The sequence below is a fragment of the Hyaena hyaena genome, unplaced genomic scaffold (genome assembly GCF_003009895.1).
Source record: "Hyaena hyaena isolate Hyena2069 unplaced genomic scaffold, ASM300989v1 scaffold_9, whole genome shotgun sequence".
In the NCBI taxonomy this organism is placed as follows: domain Eukaryota; kingdom Metazoa; phylum Chordata; class Mammalia; order Carnivora; family Hyaenidae; genus Hyaena; species Hyaena hyaena.
The window spans coordinates 5982718-6003958 of NW_024080641.1; the positions used below are offsets into that span (position 1 = coordinate 5982718).

The following is a 21241-nucleotide window of genomic DNA, read 5'->3' on the forward strand; positions in this document are numbered from 1 at the left end:
TGTGCTCAGTCTCAAGATTGACATCTGAGGTAGCCATGGACAGCACAGACATATAAAGGCTCCAGTGCATTCGCCAGCCGCCCAGGGAGTCTTAGAGGACGTCAGAGGAAGGTCAGCAACCCAGGGAGAAACAGAGCAGAGAGAAGCTCTCGTCCGCTCTTCCTCCACCAAGAATCAGGCCCAGGGAGTCTTGTTTGGGGAGGTAAGAGTCACAAAGGCCATCTGACTGGCCGGCTGCTATATAGCAGTTTAGGGCCAGGTATTTAAGTGTGTGTAAAGGTTAATTTACAGGCATGGCAAGTAGAGATCATTTACCATTATTCCTATTAGGGGGACACTGAGCCAGAGGAGAAGATACAGTCACTGGCTCAGGGTCACACAGACTGATGAGCAGCTGGGCAGCACAGCCCCCGTCCTCTCCCCCATCCGAGGGAAGGATGCTGGTTGGGCACTGAGAGCAAATAGGGGCTCATTCCATGTTTACTCTACAACTGAATGACCTGCATCCGTGCGATGTGAGTCAGCAGTGCCCCCGCTGCCCCCCAGGTGGCTGACCCTCACCTCCCTGGGCTGGACCTGAAATCACTGATTGTTTCCTGGTGTGTTGGAGTCATTCCCACTGGGGTGGACTTGCCTTCTTCTCCGACTGTGCACTGGAAACCAGCACAGGGTCCACATGTAACAAACTCACTTGCTTTTGCTTAGGACAATAGAGTGAGGGGCGCCTGGGTGCATCGGTCGTTTGAGCATCCAGCTTCGGCTCAGGTCATGATCTGTTATCAAGCCCCACACTGGACTCCCTGCTGTTCGGGCAGAGCCGGCTTTGGATCCCCTGTCCTCGCTCCCTCTATGCCCCTCCCACCCCTCTCAAAAATAAATGAATTGATTCTCCTGCTTCTAGTGACCCTGAGGAAGGCGTGAATAGGGTGGGTGCCTCCCTGCTGGAGGAGGACAGGGTCCTGTGTGGCCAGACCTCCTAGGATCCTGCGCCAGGACGCCTTTTTGAAGGGATGATGGTCATTCATTCACTCACCACCCCTCCTTCCTGCTCATTTCCTGACTCTTTGAATTGGCCATTGACTCTGCTCTGCCATGTTGGGGCCACTGCCTCATGGCAGTCATTATCAACCCCCCTTCAGGTCCTGGGCCTGAGTGTTGAGCTGACCTCTGTGCTTACTCCAGTGTCCCAGGGGGTCATGTCTGCTCAGATCCCCATCACCTGGCCAGGCCATCAGGTCCGTGAAGAACCAGGAGAGGTGCCATGTTGGGGGTGGGGGCTGTCTCTGCCCCATATCTTCCACGACAAAACGCTGCCCTGTAATTGACATTTGGAAAGTCTGTGCTTTCAGGCTCACCAAGAGCAGGGAGCTTTTCCCACTGCGAGCCCTCAGATCCTCTTGCATTTGTCTTGAGATACACAGATCTGCTTTATTCTTAGGGACTTGAGTTGGCAGAGAGATGAGAGAAGCCAGCTCTGATTATAGATGCCTTTGGAGGAATCACAGGTACCACACAGGTCAATGTTCTCTCTGTTGTCTGCACAGCGGAGTCACCCAAACCCAGCATCACAAGCAACAAGTCGGACCCTGTGGAGTATGTGGATTCTGTAGTATTAACATGTCAACCTAAGGCTGAGAACACAAGCTACCTGTGGTCAGTAAACAGTGAGAGCCTCCCGGACAGCACCAGGCTGGAACTGTCCCTGGACAACAGGACCCTCACTGTACATGGTGTCACAAGGAATGACACAGGACCCTATGTGTGTGAAACTCGGAACCCAGTCAGTGCCAGTCATAGTGACCCGTTTATCCTGAATGTTCTCTGTGAGTAACTTGTATTCCTACCTGGCCCCGTCTCTCTGCCCAAATCCGCACTGCCAGAGGCCAGGCCACATCTGTCCTTCTGGGGTCTGAGTACATGAGTCTCACCTAGACACCCAGGCTGGCCATGGCTTCTGACCCAACTCAGATGGACACTGTGGCCCCAATACACACCTAGCTCTTCCCCTTCCCTCGATTACATCTTGATTACATCACATGTGGCTTTACTCCGTTTATTCCAGATGGTCCGGACACCCCCACCATTTTCCCCTCAGACTCCTATTACCATCCAGGGGCAAACCTCAGTCTCTCCTGCCACTCAGCCTCTAACCCACCAGCACAGTATTCTTGGCTCATCAATGGGAAGCCGCAGCCATCCACACAGGAGGTCTTTATCCCCAGCATCACTGTGAATCATAGTGGATCCTATACCTGCCTCGTCTATAACCCTGGCACTCACCTCGGGAAGTCCACAGTCAAGATTATCACAGTGTCTGGTAAGTGGATCCCTGGAGCATCTGCACTGAGCACTGTGGTGGAGGTCTGCCTGGTTTTTAGAAAAGAGCTTAAAAGAGATATTTTACATTTGCTTGTGACACTGACCTGTCCCTGAACTCTCCCATCACATGTCTGCAGATGCTCCCTCCCCTCGCTCTCTGAGTTCTCACGTCAGATCTTGAGATCTGAGATCTGAGATCCCACAGTCCAGGCTGCCATGTGGGGAGGCGATTCTGTCAGCTCCAGAACGCCCCACACATATAAGGGGACTTTGGAGCTGGGGAAGAAAGAAGCGTCCTCAGGGTCAAGTTGCTTTTGGTTGTTGTTGAATTGCAGAAGTGCTTTCTATACTCTGGATATTAGTCTCTTACCAGATATGATTTGCAAGTGTTTTCTCCCAATCCACGGGTTGTCATCACTTCGTTGTTGTTGTTGTTGTTCTTAAGGAACTTTAATTGACACAAAATGTAACATTAGTTTCAGGTACACAACATAGGGATTAGACAACTCTATACGTTATGCTATGCCCACCACATGTAGCTACCATCGATCACCATGCAATGCTATTAAAATACCATTGACTAGACACAGCTGGATCGTCAGTACTTAGAGCATGTGACTCTTGATCTCGGGGTTGTGAGTTTGAGCCCCACGTTTGTTGTAGAGCTTAATTAATCTTAACAAAACCTTTAAAAATTAATAAAATGATAAATTAAAATACCATTGACTTCAACTCTATGCTATATATTTCATTCCTGAGTCCTGTTCATTCCTTAACTGCTACCATCACTTTCTTAATTGTGCCTTTTGGTGCACAGAAGTTTTCTATTTCAATGCAATCCAGTTCATCTATTTATTCTTTTGTTGTCTTTCTTGGGTGTCATATCTAAAAATCATTGGGAAATCCAGTTTCAATAAGATTTTGCTTTATGTGATCTTCTAAGACTTCTACACTTTTGACTCTTATGTTTAGATATTTGATCTATTTTAAGTTAGTTTTTGTACATGATGTAAGGTGAAGGTATTTGCATGGGTATCCAGTGTTTCAAAGACCATGTATTGAATAGCATTTTTTTCTCCATCGCATGGTCATGACAACCTTATTGAAAATCGTTGGACCATATATATCAGGATTTGTTTCTGAGGTGCCTGTTGTATCCCATTGGTCTCTATCACGATCTATATACCAGGCCCAATTTATTTTGATTGCTGTAGCTTTGTAGTCAAGAAGTAGGAGTCCTCCACCTTTGTTCTCTTTCAAAATAATGTTGGCCATTCGAGGCCCCTGAGATTCCAGGTGAATTTTTGGAGATTTCTACTCCTGCAAAATATTTCCTTAAGAATTTGACAGGGGGACACCTGGTTGGCTCAATAAGTGGAGCATGCGACTCTTGATCTCAGGGCTGTATGTCCAAGCCCCATGTTGCATACAGAGATTACTTGAAAATAAAATCTTAAAAGAATTTGATAGGATTCCATTGAATCTCTGGGTCTCTTTGGGTAGTATTGTCATCTTAACAATATTAAGTCTCATCATCCATGAACATGGGATATCTTTCCCTTCATTTGTGTCTTCTGTAATTTCTTTCAGCAACATTTTACAGTTTTCCATGTATAGTCTATTACCTCATTAGCTCATTCCTAAGTATTTTATTCTTTTTAATGTTATTGTAAAGGAAACTGTTTTCTTGATTTGTGGGAGGGAAGGTATTTCATTTTATTGTATAGCAACATAAGTGATTTTTGCATATTGATTTTGTATCCTGCAAGTTTGTTGAAATTGTTGATTAGTTCAACAGTTTTTGCAGAATTTCTAGAGTTTTTTAGATATCATTTCAGTAATCTGCAAACAGATTAATTATACTTATTCCTTTCCAATTTGATTGCATTGTATTCTTTTTGTCCTAATAATTTTGGCTTGGACTCCTGTTCTCTGTTGAACATGGGTGGTGAAAGTGGCTGGTTTATGTTCTACCGGATCTTAGAGGAAACACTTTCCGGGTTTCACCATTGGGTATGATGCTAGCTGGGGGTGTTTCAAATAAAGACTTTATTCTGTTGCAATCATTTCCTTCTAATTATAAGGGAACCAGTATTGTGTACACAGTAACCACATCTCTAAGGACACTTTTCACAATCCACAGATGTAAAAGTCTTTTTCAGACTGAGAAGTCCTGTAAATTGAAAACCCTTCAATTCCTAAGGTAATGAAGACTGGGTGGGCTGCTCTCACTTCCCAATAAGTTATAACAGTGTAAATGCCTTGCTCCTTTCTATAAAGCTGCCCTGGACACAGAGACAGGGGGCTGCATGCCTTCCTCCCCAACATACACATTAAGGTATATAAGGAGTGAGGCATGATCTGTTAAAGTCACAAAAGTTCAAGGAAAGAATCTCACAGGAGTCTATGGGGAAAATTCCACGTGATGATGAGGATGCTGGACACATGGGCTAAGAGTTTGTGGTGCTCATACAAAAGAGATGTCCAGACAGACCATACAGATGACGGGCCAGGGGGGCACCTGAGGGTCGGAGGGGGAGGTACAGCCCCCTCCTTATAGATTGATACCTGAACAAAGACACTCATCCTTCTGCAGACTTCAGGGCCATCCTCTGGGGCACCTTTACAGAGTTCAGTGGGGCCGTCAGAGTGGCCGAGATCTCAGAGGGAAGAGCACGGCCCCAGGACACCTCTTATTGTCACCTCCTCTTTTCTCCACAGAGCCAGTGTCCCAGCCCTCTGTCCACATCAGCAGGGAAACAGTCATAGAATATGTGGACTCTGTGGTCCTGACCTGCTCCACAAATGACAAGGGAGTCTCCATGTGGTGGTTCTTCAATGGCCAGAGTCTCCATCTCATGGAGAGGATGAAGCTGTCCCAGGACAACAGCACCCTCACCATAGACCCTGTCAGGAGGGAGGATGCTGGGACTTATCAGTGTGAGGTCTCCAACCCAGTCAGTTCCAGCAAAAGTGACCCCATCAGGCTGACTGTGAGCTGTAAGTGACCCTCAACCTATCCCTTCCCCTTGCTCCCTGAATATATCACTGGCAAGAGGTATGAAATAGGATACAGGCCTGGAGGAGGTAGGAGCCTCCTTCACAGCCTCTAGAGCCATGTGGATAAGATTTCTGGAATTAGGCTAATCTTGTTAACATCTTGGTTCTGCTTTATGCCAGCTGTGGGGCCTCAAAGAAGACAGTTGCCTCCAGAACCTCAGTGTCCTCATCTGTAAAACTGAAAAGAAAAGCTGGATCTTAGGGCTGTTCTGAGGGTTGTCACTATGAGCTTAATGAGACTTTAAATCCTGAGACAGCTACCTGAGCAGATTCCAGGCTTAATCATTTTAGCAGCTATTGTTCTCGTGTTATTAACATTGTTGTTATTAGCTGTAATGTCATATGGAGCTGGGATATAGTGTTGTCTGATCACGGTCCAGTTCTGTGACCTCCACGAGGTTCCCGAAGCCCTTGACATGCTCAGATGCTGATATTGCACAGTGGAGATGACCCCCTCTAGGGCAAGGAAGCAGCAGGTGAGATCAATGGAAAGTGTTCCCCATGTGCCTGGCCAAGAGCTGACTTCGAAAGCAGTCAGTGGAGGATGTTATTCTCACTAATCAGTGTTGAGTGGACAGGTAGGTGTCTCCCTGTAAGACCATCGATAGTGATGGAAAGGAAACAACGGGGGAAGATGCACAATGTGAAAGGAAGAGAGAAAAGCCTTAAGAGGACAGGGAACAGGGTGTGGACGCTGCCACAGTTTGGGGCAGGCGAGGACATGAAGATGAGGGTAAGTCCAAGGTTTCACCCTGAGGAGGAGAAAGGGCACAGCAGGAGACACCTGGGTGGCTCAGCTGGTTAAGCTGACAATTCTTTTTGTTCTTTAAGTTTTTTTTCCCAAAGTTTATTTATTTATTTTGAGAGAGAGAGAGAGATGCTTTGGGTGGAGGTAGATAGAGAGGCTAAAAGAATTCTATGCAAGGTCTGCACTGTCAGCACAGAGCCCTATATGGGGTCAGAACGCATGAACCATAAGACCATGGCCTGAGTCAAAGACAGACGCTTTACCCACTGAGCCACCCAGGGTCCCAAGCATCCAACTCTTGATCTCAGCTCAGGTCATGATCTCATGGTTCGTGGGTTCGAGCCCCTGGTTGGGATCTGCACTGATAGTGGGGACCCTGTCTGGAATTCTGTCTCCCACTCTCATACTCCTCTCCCATCTCGCTCTCTCTTTCTCTCTCTCTCTCTCAAAAAAAAAATAAACTTACCAAAAGAAGAAGAAGGAGGAGGAGGAGGAGGAGGAGAACTAGAAATGACACAGCAGGCAAGGGAGTGGGGACGCTGTGGGGAAAACACACAACACCCAGACCTCAATAGCCTTTCCTTCCTCCCTAACCAGGCCCTCCCCCCAAGCCCCTCATGGTTTCCTCAGCTATTCCTCCACCTTTTTGCTTCTTTCAGATGAAGAGAGCACCACAGGCCTTACTGTGGGGACCAGTGTTGGCATTGCAATTGGGGTCCTTGTCGGAGTGGCGCTGCTGGCTGTCCTGGTGGCACTGGTTGTTTTCTTATTCCGCGCGAGGATAGGAAGGTACGATGGCATTTCCCACATACTGATGCTCTTGTGTGCCCCACCCCCCACCCCGCCCTGGACCCCATCAGCAGGGAGACCCTGTCCTGACCCAGGATTCTGAGCTGGCTTTCCTGGGCCTCCCAACTGCACCCTAGATTTCTCTTCTCATTGCACCTGCTTCCTTCCTCACCAGCTGCTGCCCGGGGCCCTTCATCCACAGCTTCCTCTGTGATAAATTCAGGACAAGCAGAGAACAGCCCCTCAGGGTTGTCCTGGTTCACTTGGTAAACCTATAGCAGTGCTCAGTACTGAGTGCTCAGTGACCCGTAGCTCCCATGCTTTGTGAGTCCACATGCCCTGGGAGGGGGATCTGTAGCCTTGGGATCAGAGGATGGTCCTCCTGGCCAAGGTCATGCAAGGGAGAGTGGATGATCCTGACAGGTCGTGTGGGGTCAACCCCCAAAGTGGCACATGTGGGAACCACAGGGCCTGATGTGTGTGACCACACACCCTGGGCCCCAGCAGGTAGAAGTGCTGGGTGATGCCTCTTGTCCAGGCAGATGGAGTTAGAGGACAGGCTGATGTCATTTTTCAGCATTTCCTGGCCTGAGGGGCCACTGTTTTGGCCACAGCAGAGGCACCACATTCAGGGATCTGACATACCCGGGCTCCCCAAGTGTCCTACACACGCAGCTGGCTGCCTTGACACTTCCACTCACTCATACCCTCACGTGTGATTCCTTTCCTGGGTCTTTGATCCCTGTTCAGGATACTTTCCCTAGATGTCTGTCAGTCTGCCCGGCTTCCCCTCTGGTCCGAGGACAGATGTGCTCCAAAGGCCTTTCTTTATCCCTCTCTGGGGCCCTTCTTCTCCTAAGTAGCACTGGTGGAGACACGTGGTCTCTAGCCCTGCTGGGAATGAGGACCCTCCTTGTCCCCTGTTCTGACACCAAAGCTGTGACCTCTCCCTGCTCAAATCACAAGTAAGCCTGATCTTTCCTAGGACCGGTTGCCTACGTACTCACAAAGAGATCGGGAACCCAGCCTCCACCCCTGGTGAGTATCCCTTCAGTCCAGGCAGCCCAGGGAGCCCCTAGTCCTGCCCCTCAATGTCCACTCCTGCCAGTCACTCCCAGGGGCCGCTGACCGTTTCTCTGAGGCTTCAGAACAGGGGACTCCAACTGGCAGTACTCCCTGACCTACGGAATCTAGGTCACGGGTGAGCACCTCACTGCCCAGCACCAGTGGGTCTCTCCTTGGGAGGTGCCCCTTCTTTCCTGGTTTTCTGAGAGCTGATGACCCAGAACCTTCTGGGAGTGTGGGTGCTAACTCCTGTCTCTGTTCCCAGGCCATGATCCAGGCAGCAGCTCCACATCCCCGGTAAGCCCGCCCCCTCCCCACTCCTTTAACTGGGGTCTAAGCTCTGGGAACACAAAGTAGGGAGCCTACCAGTTCAGCAGCACAGCACACACCCTGCTGCCACCAGAGTACCCAGGACAAGGCAAGCTCCGCTCTGGCCAGGATGGCCATGGGACCATCTTCAGGGGCAGGACCACCCCCCACCCTGTCCTGAGACGTCCCTGCCTCCAGATGGCCCAAGGGGAACCCTGGGTCTGGCCAGGGGCAGAGCACCGGGAGCATCAGCCAGGGGTCCTGGGCTAAGAAGAGTGGGGCAGGGAGTTCAGGAGAGACGGCTCTGGGACTGGAGTGTGGGTCAACAGGCTGGGAGAAGGCTGCTCAAGAAGCAGAAGGGGTCACCCCTGCAGAGAATGACTCTCCCTCTGTCCGCTGACACCCATTCTCTCCCCCTGTTCAGAACTCCGTACCCAGCACGACTACAGCCGTTCCCATCTATCAGGTGAGTGTGAGCCATGAATATTCTGGTCCCCCAAACCCAAGGGGGAAAAGAATAAAACCCAAACCAAAACAAACAAAAAATTAGGGATAAAGAAAAAAAAAGAAAAAAAGAGAAAAGGGAAAGAAGGAAGAAAGAAGGGACAAAAGAAAAAAACTACCAAACAGCAAGGATCCCAGAGAGGTGGGAGTAGGACCTGAAAATCAACCAAAAAAGTACTGAGAAACTAATAAGGTTAAGAGACCACTTCTTCTTTTACAGGAATAACAACACAGTGACAGGAACATTTACTGCCAGATCAACCACAAACCACAAGTGTCTTCTTAGTTTCCCACGGGAGCTACTCCCTCCAGTGGCCCTCCTGAGACCCCAGACCCTAGGTGGGGTCAGGTGCCCCAGCCCGAGCCAGAGAATCAACTCTAAGACCAGAAGATATTCAGGCCCAGGGTCCGGGCCTTCCTGATTTCTGGAAACTCTGACAGGCTGCTCTGAACCTGGATGGGCCAGGACAAAGGCCACCATGTCCCAAGAAGTGGGGGTTCCCAGGGAAAATATCCAGGCCCCTGACCACCTGGGACCACGTGAGAGGATCTGCATCAAGAGCACTCTTCCCCCTCCTTTGCTCTGTTTTGGTGAAAGGTGATTTCTCTGAGCAGAAATTTACCTGAAACCCTGGGGCCCTTCTCTCCTGGGTCTCCCTGGGAAATGAGTAACCAAGCCCCCACCTTAGTCCCCTGAGATGGAGGAAGGGGCAAGGGGTGGACACGCTGAGACAATGTTAACTCTAGCCCTGGGCTTCCCAGCAGAGTCTACTTTTCTCCCTGATCTCAAATCTTATCTTGAAACACACCACCTCCCCATAAATAAGAGTGAGGTCAGAGGCAGAGGACCTCCCCCACTTAACTCTCTCCCAGGCTCCCATGGCGATGAGACAAAGTGTCGCTTCCACCTGGTCCACGGGCCTGGTTTCCCTGTCCCACCTGCAGCCTCCTCCACACACCTGGGCCAGCAGCTGTCAGTCCCTCCCCGAGGCCCCAGGTAAGGGGCTGTTTCCATGCAGATTCCCTCGCATCAGTGCCCCCATTCACACAAACAAAAGTGGTCCAAGTGCCCAGGCACTGCCCCCACTTTTCACAAGAGGGTTTGCCATCACCCGAGTGTTGTTTCTTAGTCATGAGATGAGACGTAAGAAAAACGACCTGCAAAGTACCAACCACATCATGTTTAGCTCTGAGATGCTCCTATCCCAATGCACACTATGTTGGATTAGACAAGGTGACGCCTCTTCGTAGTTTCTTCTTGCTGTGCTCATGAATTATCGTAAGCTTCGTGGTGGAAGTCAACACACATCGAGGTGCCCACCTGGCTGTTTCCTCTGGAGGTTCTAGGAGAGAGTCTGTTTCCGTGTTTTTTCATGTTGTGCCCTTGGAGGCCACCTGCGTTCCATGGCTGCGGCCTCGTCCTCCCCCTTCAAAGCCAGCAGCACAACATCTTAAAGGCTCTTTGTGTCCTGTTTCCAACATCACATATTCTCTGGTTCTGCCTCCCTTGCCTCCCTCGTCACTCCCTCTGTCACTCCTTCTATCATGCCTGGGTGGCTCAGTCATTTTCATGTCCAAATTCACCTCAAGTCATTATCTCACAAGTTCAGGCCCTGTGTCAGACTCCGTCCTGACAGCCGGGGAGCTTGGAACATGCTCTGGATTCTGTCTCTCTCTACCTGCCCCTCTCTCTCAAAAATAAATAAATATTTGTTAAATTAAAAAATTAAAAATTAAAAAAAACCCTTGTAATTATTTTGGCCCACCCGGATAAACCATCATAATTTCACAATCACTTAATCCTTAACTTAATTTGTAAATCCCTTTATCATTGATATAGTCACAGGTTCTAGATACAAGGATGTGGACATCTCTGAGGGGCCTTTTTGACCACAATCCCGAGGCTGTTTTCGTCACCATCCTTCACTACACACTGCTGGTGGGCAGCCTGGTCTTGGTCATATGACCATGGAGTCACTTCCTGCAGTGGTATCTCCAGCACCATGACTGCCCTAAGTGAGGGCGATGAAGGCCCCTCCACACTCCCTGCAGCCCTGTCCACCTCTTCCTTGTTAGTAATGCTCCTTGTTAAGAATGGAAAGAGAGCAGACACAACTGCAAGATCCCAGTTTCCAAGCCCTGGGATACGATGCTGGACATCAGCTCCTTGGACAGTGCCTCAGCCATGCCCTTCCCAGGGGTTGAGCAGGAAGGTGTCAATAAGAAGGGACTCTGGAGAAGCTGACCATTGCTATTCTACCTAAGAACGATGTAATGAGGCAGAACGCTATCACAGGGATAAGCGGATTCTGCTCTAATTTATCAATCATACACCCTTTGCACATGTCTGGATGTTACTGTTGGTACATCCAATACAAGTCCCTCACGGCTGTTTGCTGCATCCAGATGGTGGCCTTGGGGAGTCTGGGAGGCTGCTTCAGCCTCCTGGGGAACCTTCTGTTGCCTGAGAGTCGGGCCACTGTCTTGCCTACAATAAGGAAGGGATGGGGCGCCTGGCTGGCTAGTTAGTACAGGATGACACCCTTGAACTCAGGGTCATGAATTGGAGTATCAAGGATAGAGTTTCCTCAATAAAAGAAAACTGAAAATAAAAGGAAAGAATGTTTCATAATTAGCCTCTGGTCCTTAGTGCCTGACCTTAGAAACACACTCAAAACCCATCGTGGAGCAACCTCTGACCACAGCATCCTATTTCCCAAGCGCCAGCTGAGCCCCCCAGGCAACAGGGCTGAGCAGGGCCCCTGGGCTCTACTCCCAACTCCTCCTTGCTGAGCACTGTGCCTGGTGTCAGAGTCCTTTGCCGTCTGCCTGCCTTGGGTATGAGTCCCATGAGCCTGAGATCACAACCTGCCTGAGATCTAGTCGAATGCTCACTGACCGAGCCATCTAACCACCCAAATTCTGTGCTTAAAAAATTTCCTGAAACTTGAACTTTGACCCATAGATTATTTCAAAATAGGTATTTTACTTTCCAATCTTCTAGAGATTTTTCTAATGTCTTTCTGTTATTAATTTCTAGTTTGATTACCATTTTCCGAGAACATACTCTGATTTCAGACATTTTCAGTTTGAGGTGAGACACCATCTGTCTGTCTTTCGGTGGAGCATGTGACTCGATCGCTGGCTCGTGAGTTCAAGCCCAATGATGGGGTTAGAGTTTACATAAAACAAAGGGGACACCTGTCTGGCTCAGTCGGTTAAGCTTCCACTTTTGGCTCTGGTCATGCTCTCATGGTTGATGTATTCAAGCCCGCAAACAGACTGGACCAGGAAACAGACCAAAGTACGATGGAAATTACATCAGTTTCCCCTAGAAGTCAATCTATGAAACACTTTCTAGTCTGTAAACTAAGCAGGAGGAGAGACTCGTGTTCCTGAAGAATGAGGTTTACCCAATTGGGTGGGCTCAGTGGAGCGGCTCCTTTCTCCACTAGATGGCGATGCTGAGCTCACCGGGCCACCCCAGAGAGGGGTTCTTGCGGCACCTTTGGGCGTGTATGCGCATGCGCAGGAAGGGTGACAATGGCGTCACCCGGCTACCCAGTCTCTAGTATCCGAAGTCTGTGCTCCGGTGGACTAGGAATCCCACACTCCCCATTTGTCTCCGGCTTTCATCCACTCCCTGTTTTGGCACTGTCCGTGACCATGCTGTCAGGTTGCCAGACGGCACCTCCCTCCTGAGTTTTATATCAGGTGTAGCTGTGTTTTCCGACCCCTCACTTCTGAAGGACTACGAATGATCCGCTCAGACCTTCGGGGGAGGGTCTCACTGAGCAACGGCCGGGTGTGGCCGGCTCCAGGAACGTTCGGGAGATCATGCTGCTGCCATTGCCCAAGGACAGTGGCTGGGTGCCAGCCCGCCCCCCAAAAGGCCACACGATCGTGTCGCAGCATTTCCGGGATTATGGAAAATCAACACACATCTGGCGCCAGGCTTCACCCTTAACGTCCTTGTTCTCCGGGGTCCCCTGGGACCTTTGTCTGGGGTGGGGGGGGCCTGCACAGCCTCTACCAAATGTCCTCCCAGCAGGGGATCCGCCTCTCCCCCGTGGCCCTAAGGCTTTAAGGGCCTTGCTCTCCGCTCTTGGGGATTCGCCCTTCCCCCCAAGGCACAGACAGGTACAGAACTGCAGTTTCAGACTCTACACTCTCCCTGTTTATAGAGTCTCGATGGCATTGAAACCATCTCCTTTCTCCCTTTTTAGTTCAGTCCCTGCGGATGTTTCCATTTTTATACTTTCTCTCCATTTGCTTTTGTGCGAGGTACTTTTTCCATACTCTCCCCCCACCCCATCTCCATCCTGTCTCTGCAAGCAAAAACAGCTCAGTGGCTTCTCTCTCCCCCAGGTCAGCTCTCCCCACTGTGTTCCTGCTGAGTTCTGTGGTTCAGGTTGTGCAGATTGTTGTGTTGATCCTCAGATCAGTTTTCTTGGTGAGCAGGATGGTTGAGTGTTGATCTGGCTGTATTTCAGGGATGAGAGGGACAAAACATCTTCTATGCTATTCTGCCATCCTGGCCCCTCCTCAATTTTTTAAAAATATTTGTAATTGGTTATAGAAGTGTTCTTTTAATGACATCTAATTTAAGTCTTCTTTGGATAATTCCAAAGTCATTGGAATTGGAGAAATGAATGATCTTTTCTCTTTCAAATTGTGGTTTTCCTGGCTTTTGGTAATATGATTGATTTTGTTGTTGTTGTATCCTGGACAAATCTTCATTAGAATAGTTTTTTATGTCTATTTTATTTTGAAAGAGAGAGAGAGAGAGAGACAGAGTTGAATGGGGAGGCGAGGGGCTGAGAGAGAGGGAGACACAGAATCTGAAGCAGGCCCCAGGCTCTGAGCTGTCAGCACAGAGCTGGACATGGGGTTTGAACTCAAGGACAAAGGGTTTGACTCATGACCTGAGCTGAATTCAGATGATTAACAGACTGTGCCACACCGATGCCCCTAAATCTTCATTTTAGAAGACAATTGTCCTATTTCGGGTTAGCATGTAGATGGATTCCAGCCTACTTTTGTGGACTTTTGTTCCCATGACAGGGTCGTTTCAGAGCCCTTGTACTGCTATCCTGGTCTGCTCTGCTCTCCAGCGCTGGCATAGGCCCTGCTCAATCTCTGCTTCTTCCCTGTAGAGTTGGAAGGGGTTCCCTTGCCTCCCTGGGCCACCTTTTGCCCTTAGGGAAGCAGGGGAGTGGAAGTTGTTGGCCCTGACGTTCCTTAAGCCTCCAGAAGGAGGACAGAGAGACACAGGGCTCCATGGGTGCTGGCCCTGTAGGCAGACCGATCCACTGCCAGTGACCCAGTTGGCAAGCCGGGGCAGGCACAGCCCAACAGGCCTTCTCGCTGCAGCTACTGCAAACTGATCCCCATCTGCAGCGGCCTCAGGTGTGGAGCGGAGGCTGGGGCTCCCACCTGGGTCTTTACTTTCCCTTTAGCAGTCTTCAGGCCAAAGAGACTGGACTTTGCGGGTTTCCTGTCTATATCCGTTGGCTACAGCCTCCAGGTTGCAGGCTCCTTCTGCACCGAGTCAGGACTGTATGGGTGATAAAAAGAAAACCCAGGGAGCTTGCTACTTGTCTGCCTTCTTCTTTCCAGCTGTCAGAATTCTTTTACCAATGTCTGTTGAACAATTCCCAGGTATTCGGTCGTATTTGCAGGAGAGCAGCAGAGAAAAGTGAGTCTGTTGGGGGTTGTGGGTGCTGATGTTATCCCAGAATGGGACACCCAGGTCACCCGGCTCATCTCTCATATTAGTTTTCTATCAGTGGTGCAACAAATCACCAGAACGTAGCAGCTTAACCACAGCAAATGTGTTGTCTTTCAATACTGGGTCTCAGACGTCTGAAACGGGTGTTCTTGGGCCCATGCAAGATGGTAGCAGGGCTGTGTTCCCCCCGGAAGCTCTAGAGGGGAATCCATTCCTTTCCCTATTCTAACTTCTAGAGGCCTCTCACGTTCCTTGGCCCATGGCGCCCTTCTCCCATCTTTAAAGCCAGCAACATAGCAAGTATGAGACCCCTTTTTCCATCATCATACCATCTCTGAGAGATTGATTTTGGCTCCAGAATTGATCCCAGGGTCGTGGGATCGAGCCGCATGTCGGGTTCCACACTGCCATGGAGGCTGCTTAGGATTCTCTCCCTCCCTCTGCCCCTTTCCCCAGTTTCCGTCCTTTATTTCTCATTGTCTCTCTCTCCTCCTTGTAACTTAGGAAGGAAAGGAGGGAGGGATGGAGGGAGGGTAACAAATCTCTGTTTTAAAAAAAGATAAGTGTTAGTGAGGATGTTAAGATATAGGCACCCTTGCACACTCTTGGTAGGAAAGCACAATGGTGCAGCCTCTATGGAAACCAGTTTTGAGGGGCCTCAGAAAATTAAACATAGAGCTACCATATGATCCAGTAATCCTGTTTCTGAGTATTTCTCCTAAAGAACTGAAATCAACATCTCGACAAGATATTAGCACACATGTGCTCATTGCAGCCCTCTTCACAATGGCCAAGGTGTGGAAACAACCTAAGTGTCCATCGACAGATGGATGGTTGAGGCAAATGTAGTGTGTACATATAAGGGAACGCTACTAAGAGGCTAGAGCTCATAGGAAGTGTAAAGAAAAGAAGAGAAAGGATAAAAGAAAATGGAAAAATTTTCTATCAAAAACAAAACAAACACCACATTGAGATGCCACCTCACGTACATTAGACTGGCTGAAACAATTACAAAGACTGTCCACACCAAGTGTTGCTGAAGATGTGGGGCACCCGGACCTCTCCTACACTGCTAGTGAGAAAGTAAGATTAAAATTATGAAGTGAAAGTAAAAAAAGCACAAGTAAAAGTAAGAAAATAAAATTAAATAGTAAAAGCAACTACTTTGGAAAACAGTGTAGCACATTCCTTAAAAATGAAACCTGTGATCCAGCCATCACACCCCTAGGTGGGTCACTAAACATGAGAAAGGGAAGCTCACGCCGTTTTCAAAGACTCGTGCACCGACATTCCTGGCAGGTCTACCAGTAATAGTCAGATTTGGAAAGAACATAAATGATCATAAACCAGTGAATCAGTAAAGAATAACTTTCTGCATCCTTCCTGTGTAATACAACTAAGGAATACACAAGAAAAAACTATGGAGAAATACAATAACATGTCCCACTGGTTAATTAAAAAACTACACACACACACACACACACACACACACACACTAATCGGAGGCAGGATGGCTTGGTCAGTTGAACATCGTACTTCAGCACAGGTCATGATCTCACAGTTCATGGGTTCGAGCCCCACATCAGGATGTCTATTGTCAGCCCAGAGCCCTCTTCAAATCCTCTGTCTCCTTCTCTCCCTGACCCTCCCCCTACCCAAATTAAACATTTTATTTATTTTATTTATTGCTTTTAGTCTTTGTCCTTATTTTTTCATTATGTGTAGGATTACATAAACTATTTATAGACACACACATATTTTGCTAATAATTATGGTTGAAAATCCAAAATAGTTACAAAAATATTAAAGAGGAAAAAGTACCAAAATAGTAGAATGATTAACTAAAGGATTTATAGGATTATCAGATGTCCTCTTGGATGTCAGTCTTGTAAGTTGTATTTTTCTAGTGATTTGTCCATCTCAAATTTAGCATACAGTTCTTTATAACATTCTCTTATTACCTTTAAATGTCTGATGTTTTCATATTGGCTGGTTGTGTCTTCTCTCTATCCTTTTTAAATTTACATTCAAGTTATTTGCCGTAAGGTGCAATAATGATTTCAGGAGTAGAATCCAGTGATTCATCCCCTATGTAGAACACCCAGTGCTCATGCTAACAAGTGTCCTCCTTAAGGCCCCTCATCCATTTAGCCCATCCCCCCACACTCAGCCCCTCCAGCAACCCTCACTTTGTTCTGTATTTAAGAGTCTCTTCTCTTTTGTCCCCCTCCTTGTTTTTATATATTTTTGCTTCCCTTCCCTTATGTTCATCTGCTTGGTATCCTAAATTCCACATATGAGTGAAGTCCTATGATATTTGTCTTCCTCTGACTGACTTATTTCACCTAGCATAGTGCCCTGTAGTTCCATCCATGTGGTTGCCAATGGCAAGATTTTATTCTTTTTGATTCCAGTCATACTCCATTGTATTTATGTGTATATATATATACACACCACACTTTCTTTATCCATTCATCTATCGACAAACATTTGGGCTCTTACCATCCTTTGGCTATTGTGGATAGCACTGCCATGAACATGGGGGGGGTGCCCCTTTGAAACAGCACACCTGTATCCCTTGGATAAATACCTAGTAGTGCAATTGCTGAGTCGTAGGGTAGTTCCATATTTAATTTTGAGGATCCTCCATACTGTTTTCTAGAGCAGCTACACCACAGTGAAAGAGGGTTCCCATTTCTCCACATTCTCACCAATATCTGTTGTTGCCTGAGTTATTAATTTAAGCCATTTTAACCAGTGTGAGATGCTATCTCACTGTGGTTTTAATTTGTATTTCCCTAATGATGAGTGATGTTGAGCATTTTTTCCCATGTCTGTTAGTCATGTGGATGTCTTCTTTGGAAAAGTGTCTATTCGTGTCTTTTGCCCGTTTCTTCATTGGATTATCTGTTTTTTGGGTGTTGAGTGTAGTAAGTTCCTTATAGATTTTGGATACTAACCCTTTATCTGGTATGGCATTTGCAAATACCTTCTTCCATTCCTCTGATTGCCTTTTAGTTTTGCAGATTGTTTCCTTCCCTGTGCAGAAGCTTTTTATCTTGATGAGGTCCCAATAGTACATTTGTGCATTTGTTTCCCTTGCCTCTGGAGAATGGTTGAGTAACAAGCGGCTGCAGCCAAGGTCAAAAAGGTTCTTACCTGCTTTCTCCTCTTGGATTTTGATGGCTTCCTGTCTTACGTTTAGGTCTCTCATCCATTTTGAGTTTATTTTTGTGTGTGGTGTAAGACAAGTGGTCCAGGTTCATTCTTCTGCATGCTGCTGTCCACTTGTCCCATCTGCTGAAGACACTGTCTTTATTCCATTGGATGAATAAACATTTTTAAAAACTGTTTTTAACAACCCACACTGAGTAAAGAAACCAATCCCTGCCCTAAGTCATACTGTATGATTCAAATTCTGAAAGTTCTATAAAATGCCAACTATTCTTTTACAACAAAATCCAATGTAATGTTTCATGGGACACAGAGAAAGGAGGACAGAGGGGGCTAATTGAAGAGAATAAAGAGGGCATGAGGAGAGTTTTGAGAGTAAGGGGCACATTCACTCTCTTCATGTAAGAATGCTTTCTCTGGTGTATATATATGGCAAAACTTAGGAGGTTGTATACTTTTTTAATGTTTGAATGTTTAATTTTTCTGAGAGAGATAGACAGAGAGAGAGAGAGCACGAGTGGGGGAGGCGCAGAGACACAGGGAGACACAGAATCTGAAGCAGGCTCCATGCTCAAAGTTGTCAGCACAGACCCCTACCCCGGGTTCAAGCTCAGGAGCCAGCTGAGGTCGGACACTTAACGAATTGAGCCACCCCGGCGCCACTTTCAATATGGGGTTGCTTTCGGATGAGCACTGGGTGTTATGTGGAAACTAATTTGACAATAAACTATTTGCAAAAAAAAAAAAAAATATATGGGGTTGCTTTCTTTTATACTTTTTTTTTACTTTCAATATGGAGTTTCTTATATGTCAACTATAACACAAGAAAGTGCCGAAAAATTATATCTACATATATGAAATATTACTTAAAATATACATGAAAAAAATCTACAGAACGTCCACATTTCCCTCATGGTCCACCAGAGGGCGGCAGAGATGATCCACAGCCTGGAGCCTTGGTGGGGGAGGGCACTACTGATCTGCCTTGGCACCCACACCCCAGCAGGGTCTGACCCTCCCAGCCTCACTCCATCACGGTCCTCCTCCCTCTCCAGGCTCCCCACACTGAACTCTTCAACCCTCCAGCCCACCAGGTGTCTGCCTGCTGAGACTGGTTCCTCTGTAGGCAGCTCATCCCTCCACACCCCTGTCCTTGGAGGGGCGAAGGCCCGCCCACACTTCCGGTTTCAGCCAAAAGATCGCTTTGTCAGGAGTGTTTCATGTGACCCCCAGACCAGCCGAGACCCCTTTACATGCACCTGTCACACCAGGCACTTTCACTTCACGGCTCTTCTCTCCTTTCTATTGTATTTTATTTTAAATCTTATTTAAAAATGTTTTAATGTTTATTTCTTTATGAGAGAGAGAAAGACAGAGCATGAGCAGGGGAGGGGCAGAGAGAGAGAGAGAGAGAGTTTCCAAACTAGGCTCCAGGCTCTGAGCTCTCAGCTCATACCCTGACACAGGGCTCGAACCCACGAACCTTTTAATCAAGACTTGAGTTAAAGTAGAACACTAGCCGACCAAGGCGCTCCTCCTTTATTTTAGAGAGAGAGAGAAAAGCAGGGGAGACAGATAAAGAGAGAATCCACGCACGCTCCACGCCTTGTGGCAGCCAATGAGATTGTCAGTCTCACAGTGATGAGCCTAAGTAACGTCATTTTGAGATTAAGGCCTCCATTAAGAGCAACCTCGGGCTGCAAGTAGCCCCAGTCCTTCAGACTGCTCAAGGCTAAAGCCATCCTCGGACCGCCCTCAGATCAGCTAATCAAAAAACATTCCTGTGGTCTGAGTCAAGGCTGGGAACTGTAGACAGTTATTCTGTACAAACTAGCCAGTTTCTCACCTCTTCCCTGAACCCCACGTGGACCCTTTGAACTCACCTCATAATTGGTCATTTTCAAAGGATTCCCAAAACTCATGATTGGGTCCCACCAAATGTAATGGACACCTCACAGATACTGAATGGTCAAAGCTGTTACCATGGGTGCTCTAAAATTGTAATTGTTGCTTATATGATGATGCAATACATACAATGTGTACACTGTAACACCCCCGTCCCTGAACCCATAAACACCCTACTTGCTATTGTTCGGGGCTTCGCCTTCTGCCACGACACCGGTAGGCGGGTGAGCCCTGGCTCGAGCTTGTAATAAAGACCCTTTTGTACTTGCATCGGTGTCGGCTCCTTGGTGGTCTCTGGGGACTCGCGAATTGGGCATAACAAGAGCAGAGAGATCATGACCTGAGCCAAAATCAAGAGGCAGACACTTAACCAATTGAGAAACGCAGGCACCCCACCTTCTCTCCCAATTTAAGTGAGTCTCAAACCATCATTTTCTCTGAGTGCCTGTGGCCCTGACACAGGATAAGCCTCAGGAGCCCAGGGTCCATGTCTGTCCTGTTCTTTGTGGAGTTCCCAGGACCCAGCCCAGGGCCTGACACGTCACAGAGGCCCAGTAAACATTCCTTATATGCATGAGGGAGACCACACGATGGAAGCATGTCACCCATGTGATGCCTGGGGTCGGAGCCTCTTCCCTGTAGACCCCTGTAGACATGCTGGCAACACCCAGGGACTTAAAATGGGAAGCTGGCTTTGTTTGGCCAAGGAGGGAGAGGAGCCTGATTTCCATCCCTTTCTCCAACAGACCCTTCTGAGTCCTCCCACGTGGCTGTTCTGTCCTGTCTGCTCCTTCTAGGGGCCTTGGAGCACCCTGATCTGTCAGGGGTCCCTGTGCAGCCCTCACTCCTCCCCTGGCACCACCCTGGGGGAGGCAGGGTGACCACAGGAAAGTCCCCCAGCCAGACGACACGGCTGCCCAGCACGCTCAGGAGCGCACGGTCAGCCTCTCGGCCACAGTGCAGCCAGCAGACTCGTAGAGGGAGGGTCTCCCTACAACCTTCCCTGCAGGATCAGGGAACCTCCAGCCACCCGACCTCCCACCACCTCTTCTCTTCCCAGGACACACAGGAAACCCCCTTCACACCCTGAACCTGAGCACCTGAGACACTTACTCCTGGGTCTCTGTCCCTGGAAGCAGAGGCAGGGCTGGTGACACCCAGGGATGGAGACTGGGTCCCTCACCAGTCATCACCCGGCTTGGCCCCTTCCCACCCTCAGAGTCACCTCTGTGACCTTGCCGCCAGGGGTAAATCCAGCCTCCCCAGAGCACTTGAGAACACTGGGGAGCCGGTGCCCTGCTGGCCTTCTCTGTTACAGACGGAGAGAAGCCCCTGGGTTTGGCGACCCGGGGGCTCTGTGCATGGGGCTGACAGACTCAAGGCCAGGACACGGCAGAGGCCAAGTCGGAGTAGGGACGAGGCTCGCCCTCTAAGGGAACCGGGTCCCCATCAGCCTCGCTATTCAGAGTGTGCTCCCCGCCCAGGACAACCAGCATCAGCTGAGAGCTTGTTAGAGGCCGATCTCAGGTCCACACCACACCTGCTGGGTCAGAATCTGCGTTTTACAGGATCCGCTGACCCCCTGTGGGTACAGGAGGGAGAGGTGGCCCCACCCCCACATCGTGGGGTCTCAGCCT

At 48.5% G+C, this 21241-nt stretch overlaps 1 protein-coding gene across 1 annotated transcript; it reads left to right on the forward strand.

Annotated features, from left to right (window-relative positions):
* The first annotated feature begins 1196 nt into the window (after window positions 1–1196).
* Window positions 1197–10517, forward strand: LOC120242425 (carcinoembryonic antigen-related cell adhesion molecule 1-like). The gene is made up of 9 exons (XM_039248212.1): window positions 1197–1235; window positions 1517–1823; window positions 2063–2317; window positions 5041–5319; window positions 6787–6916; window positions 7902–7954; window positions 8247–8278; window positions 8715–8756; window positions 9015–10517. The coding sequence occupies exons 1-9, from the start codon at window positions 1197–1199 to the stop codon at window positions 9018–9020; spliced, it is 1143 nt and encodes a 380-aa protein (XP_039104143.1). The 3' UTR covers window positions 9021–10517.
* The last annotated feature ends 10724 nt before the right edge of the window (window positions 10518–21241 follow it).

What these genes read in the sequence shown, in the direction of transcription:
- LOC120242425 (XM_039248212.1), top strand. Translation starts at nt 1,197, where the DNA reads ATGTCTGCTCAGATCCCCATCACCTGGCCAGGCCATCAG. An exon ending in TCACCTGGCCAGGCCATCAG is followed by an intron (nt 1,236 to 1,516) that starts GTCCGTGAAGAA and finishes GGTACCACACAG; the next exon opens with GTCAATGTTCTCTCTGTTGT. An exon ending in CATCAGGCTGACTGTGAGCT is followed by an intron (nt 5,320 to 6,786) that starts GTAAGTGACCCT and finishes TGCTTCTTTCAG; the next exon opens with ATGAAGAGAGCACCACAGGC.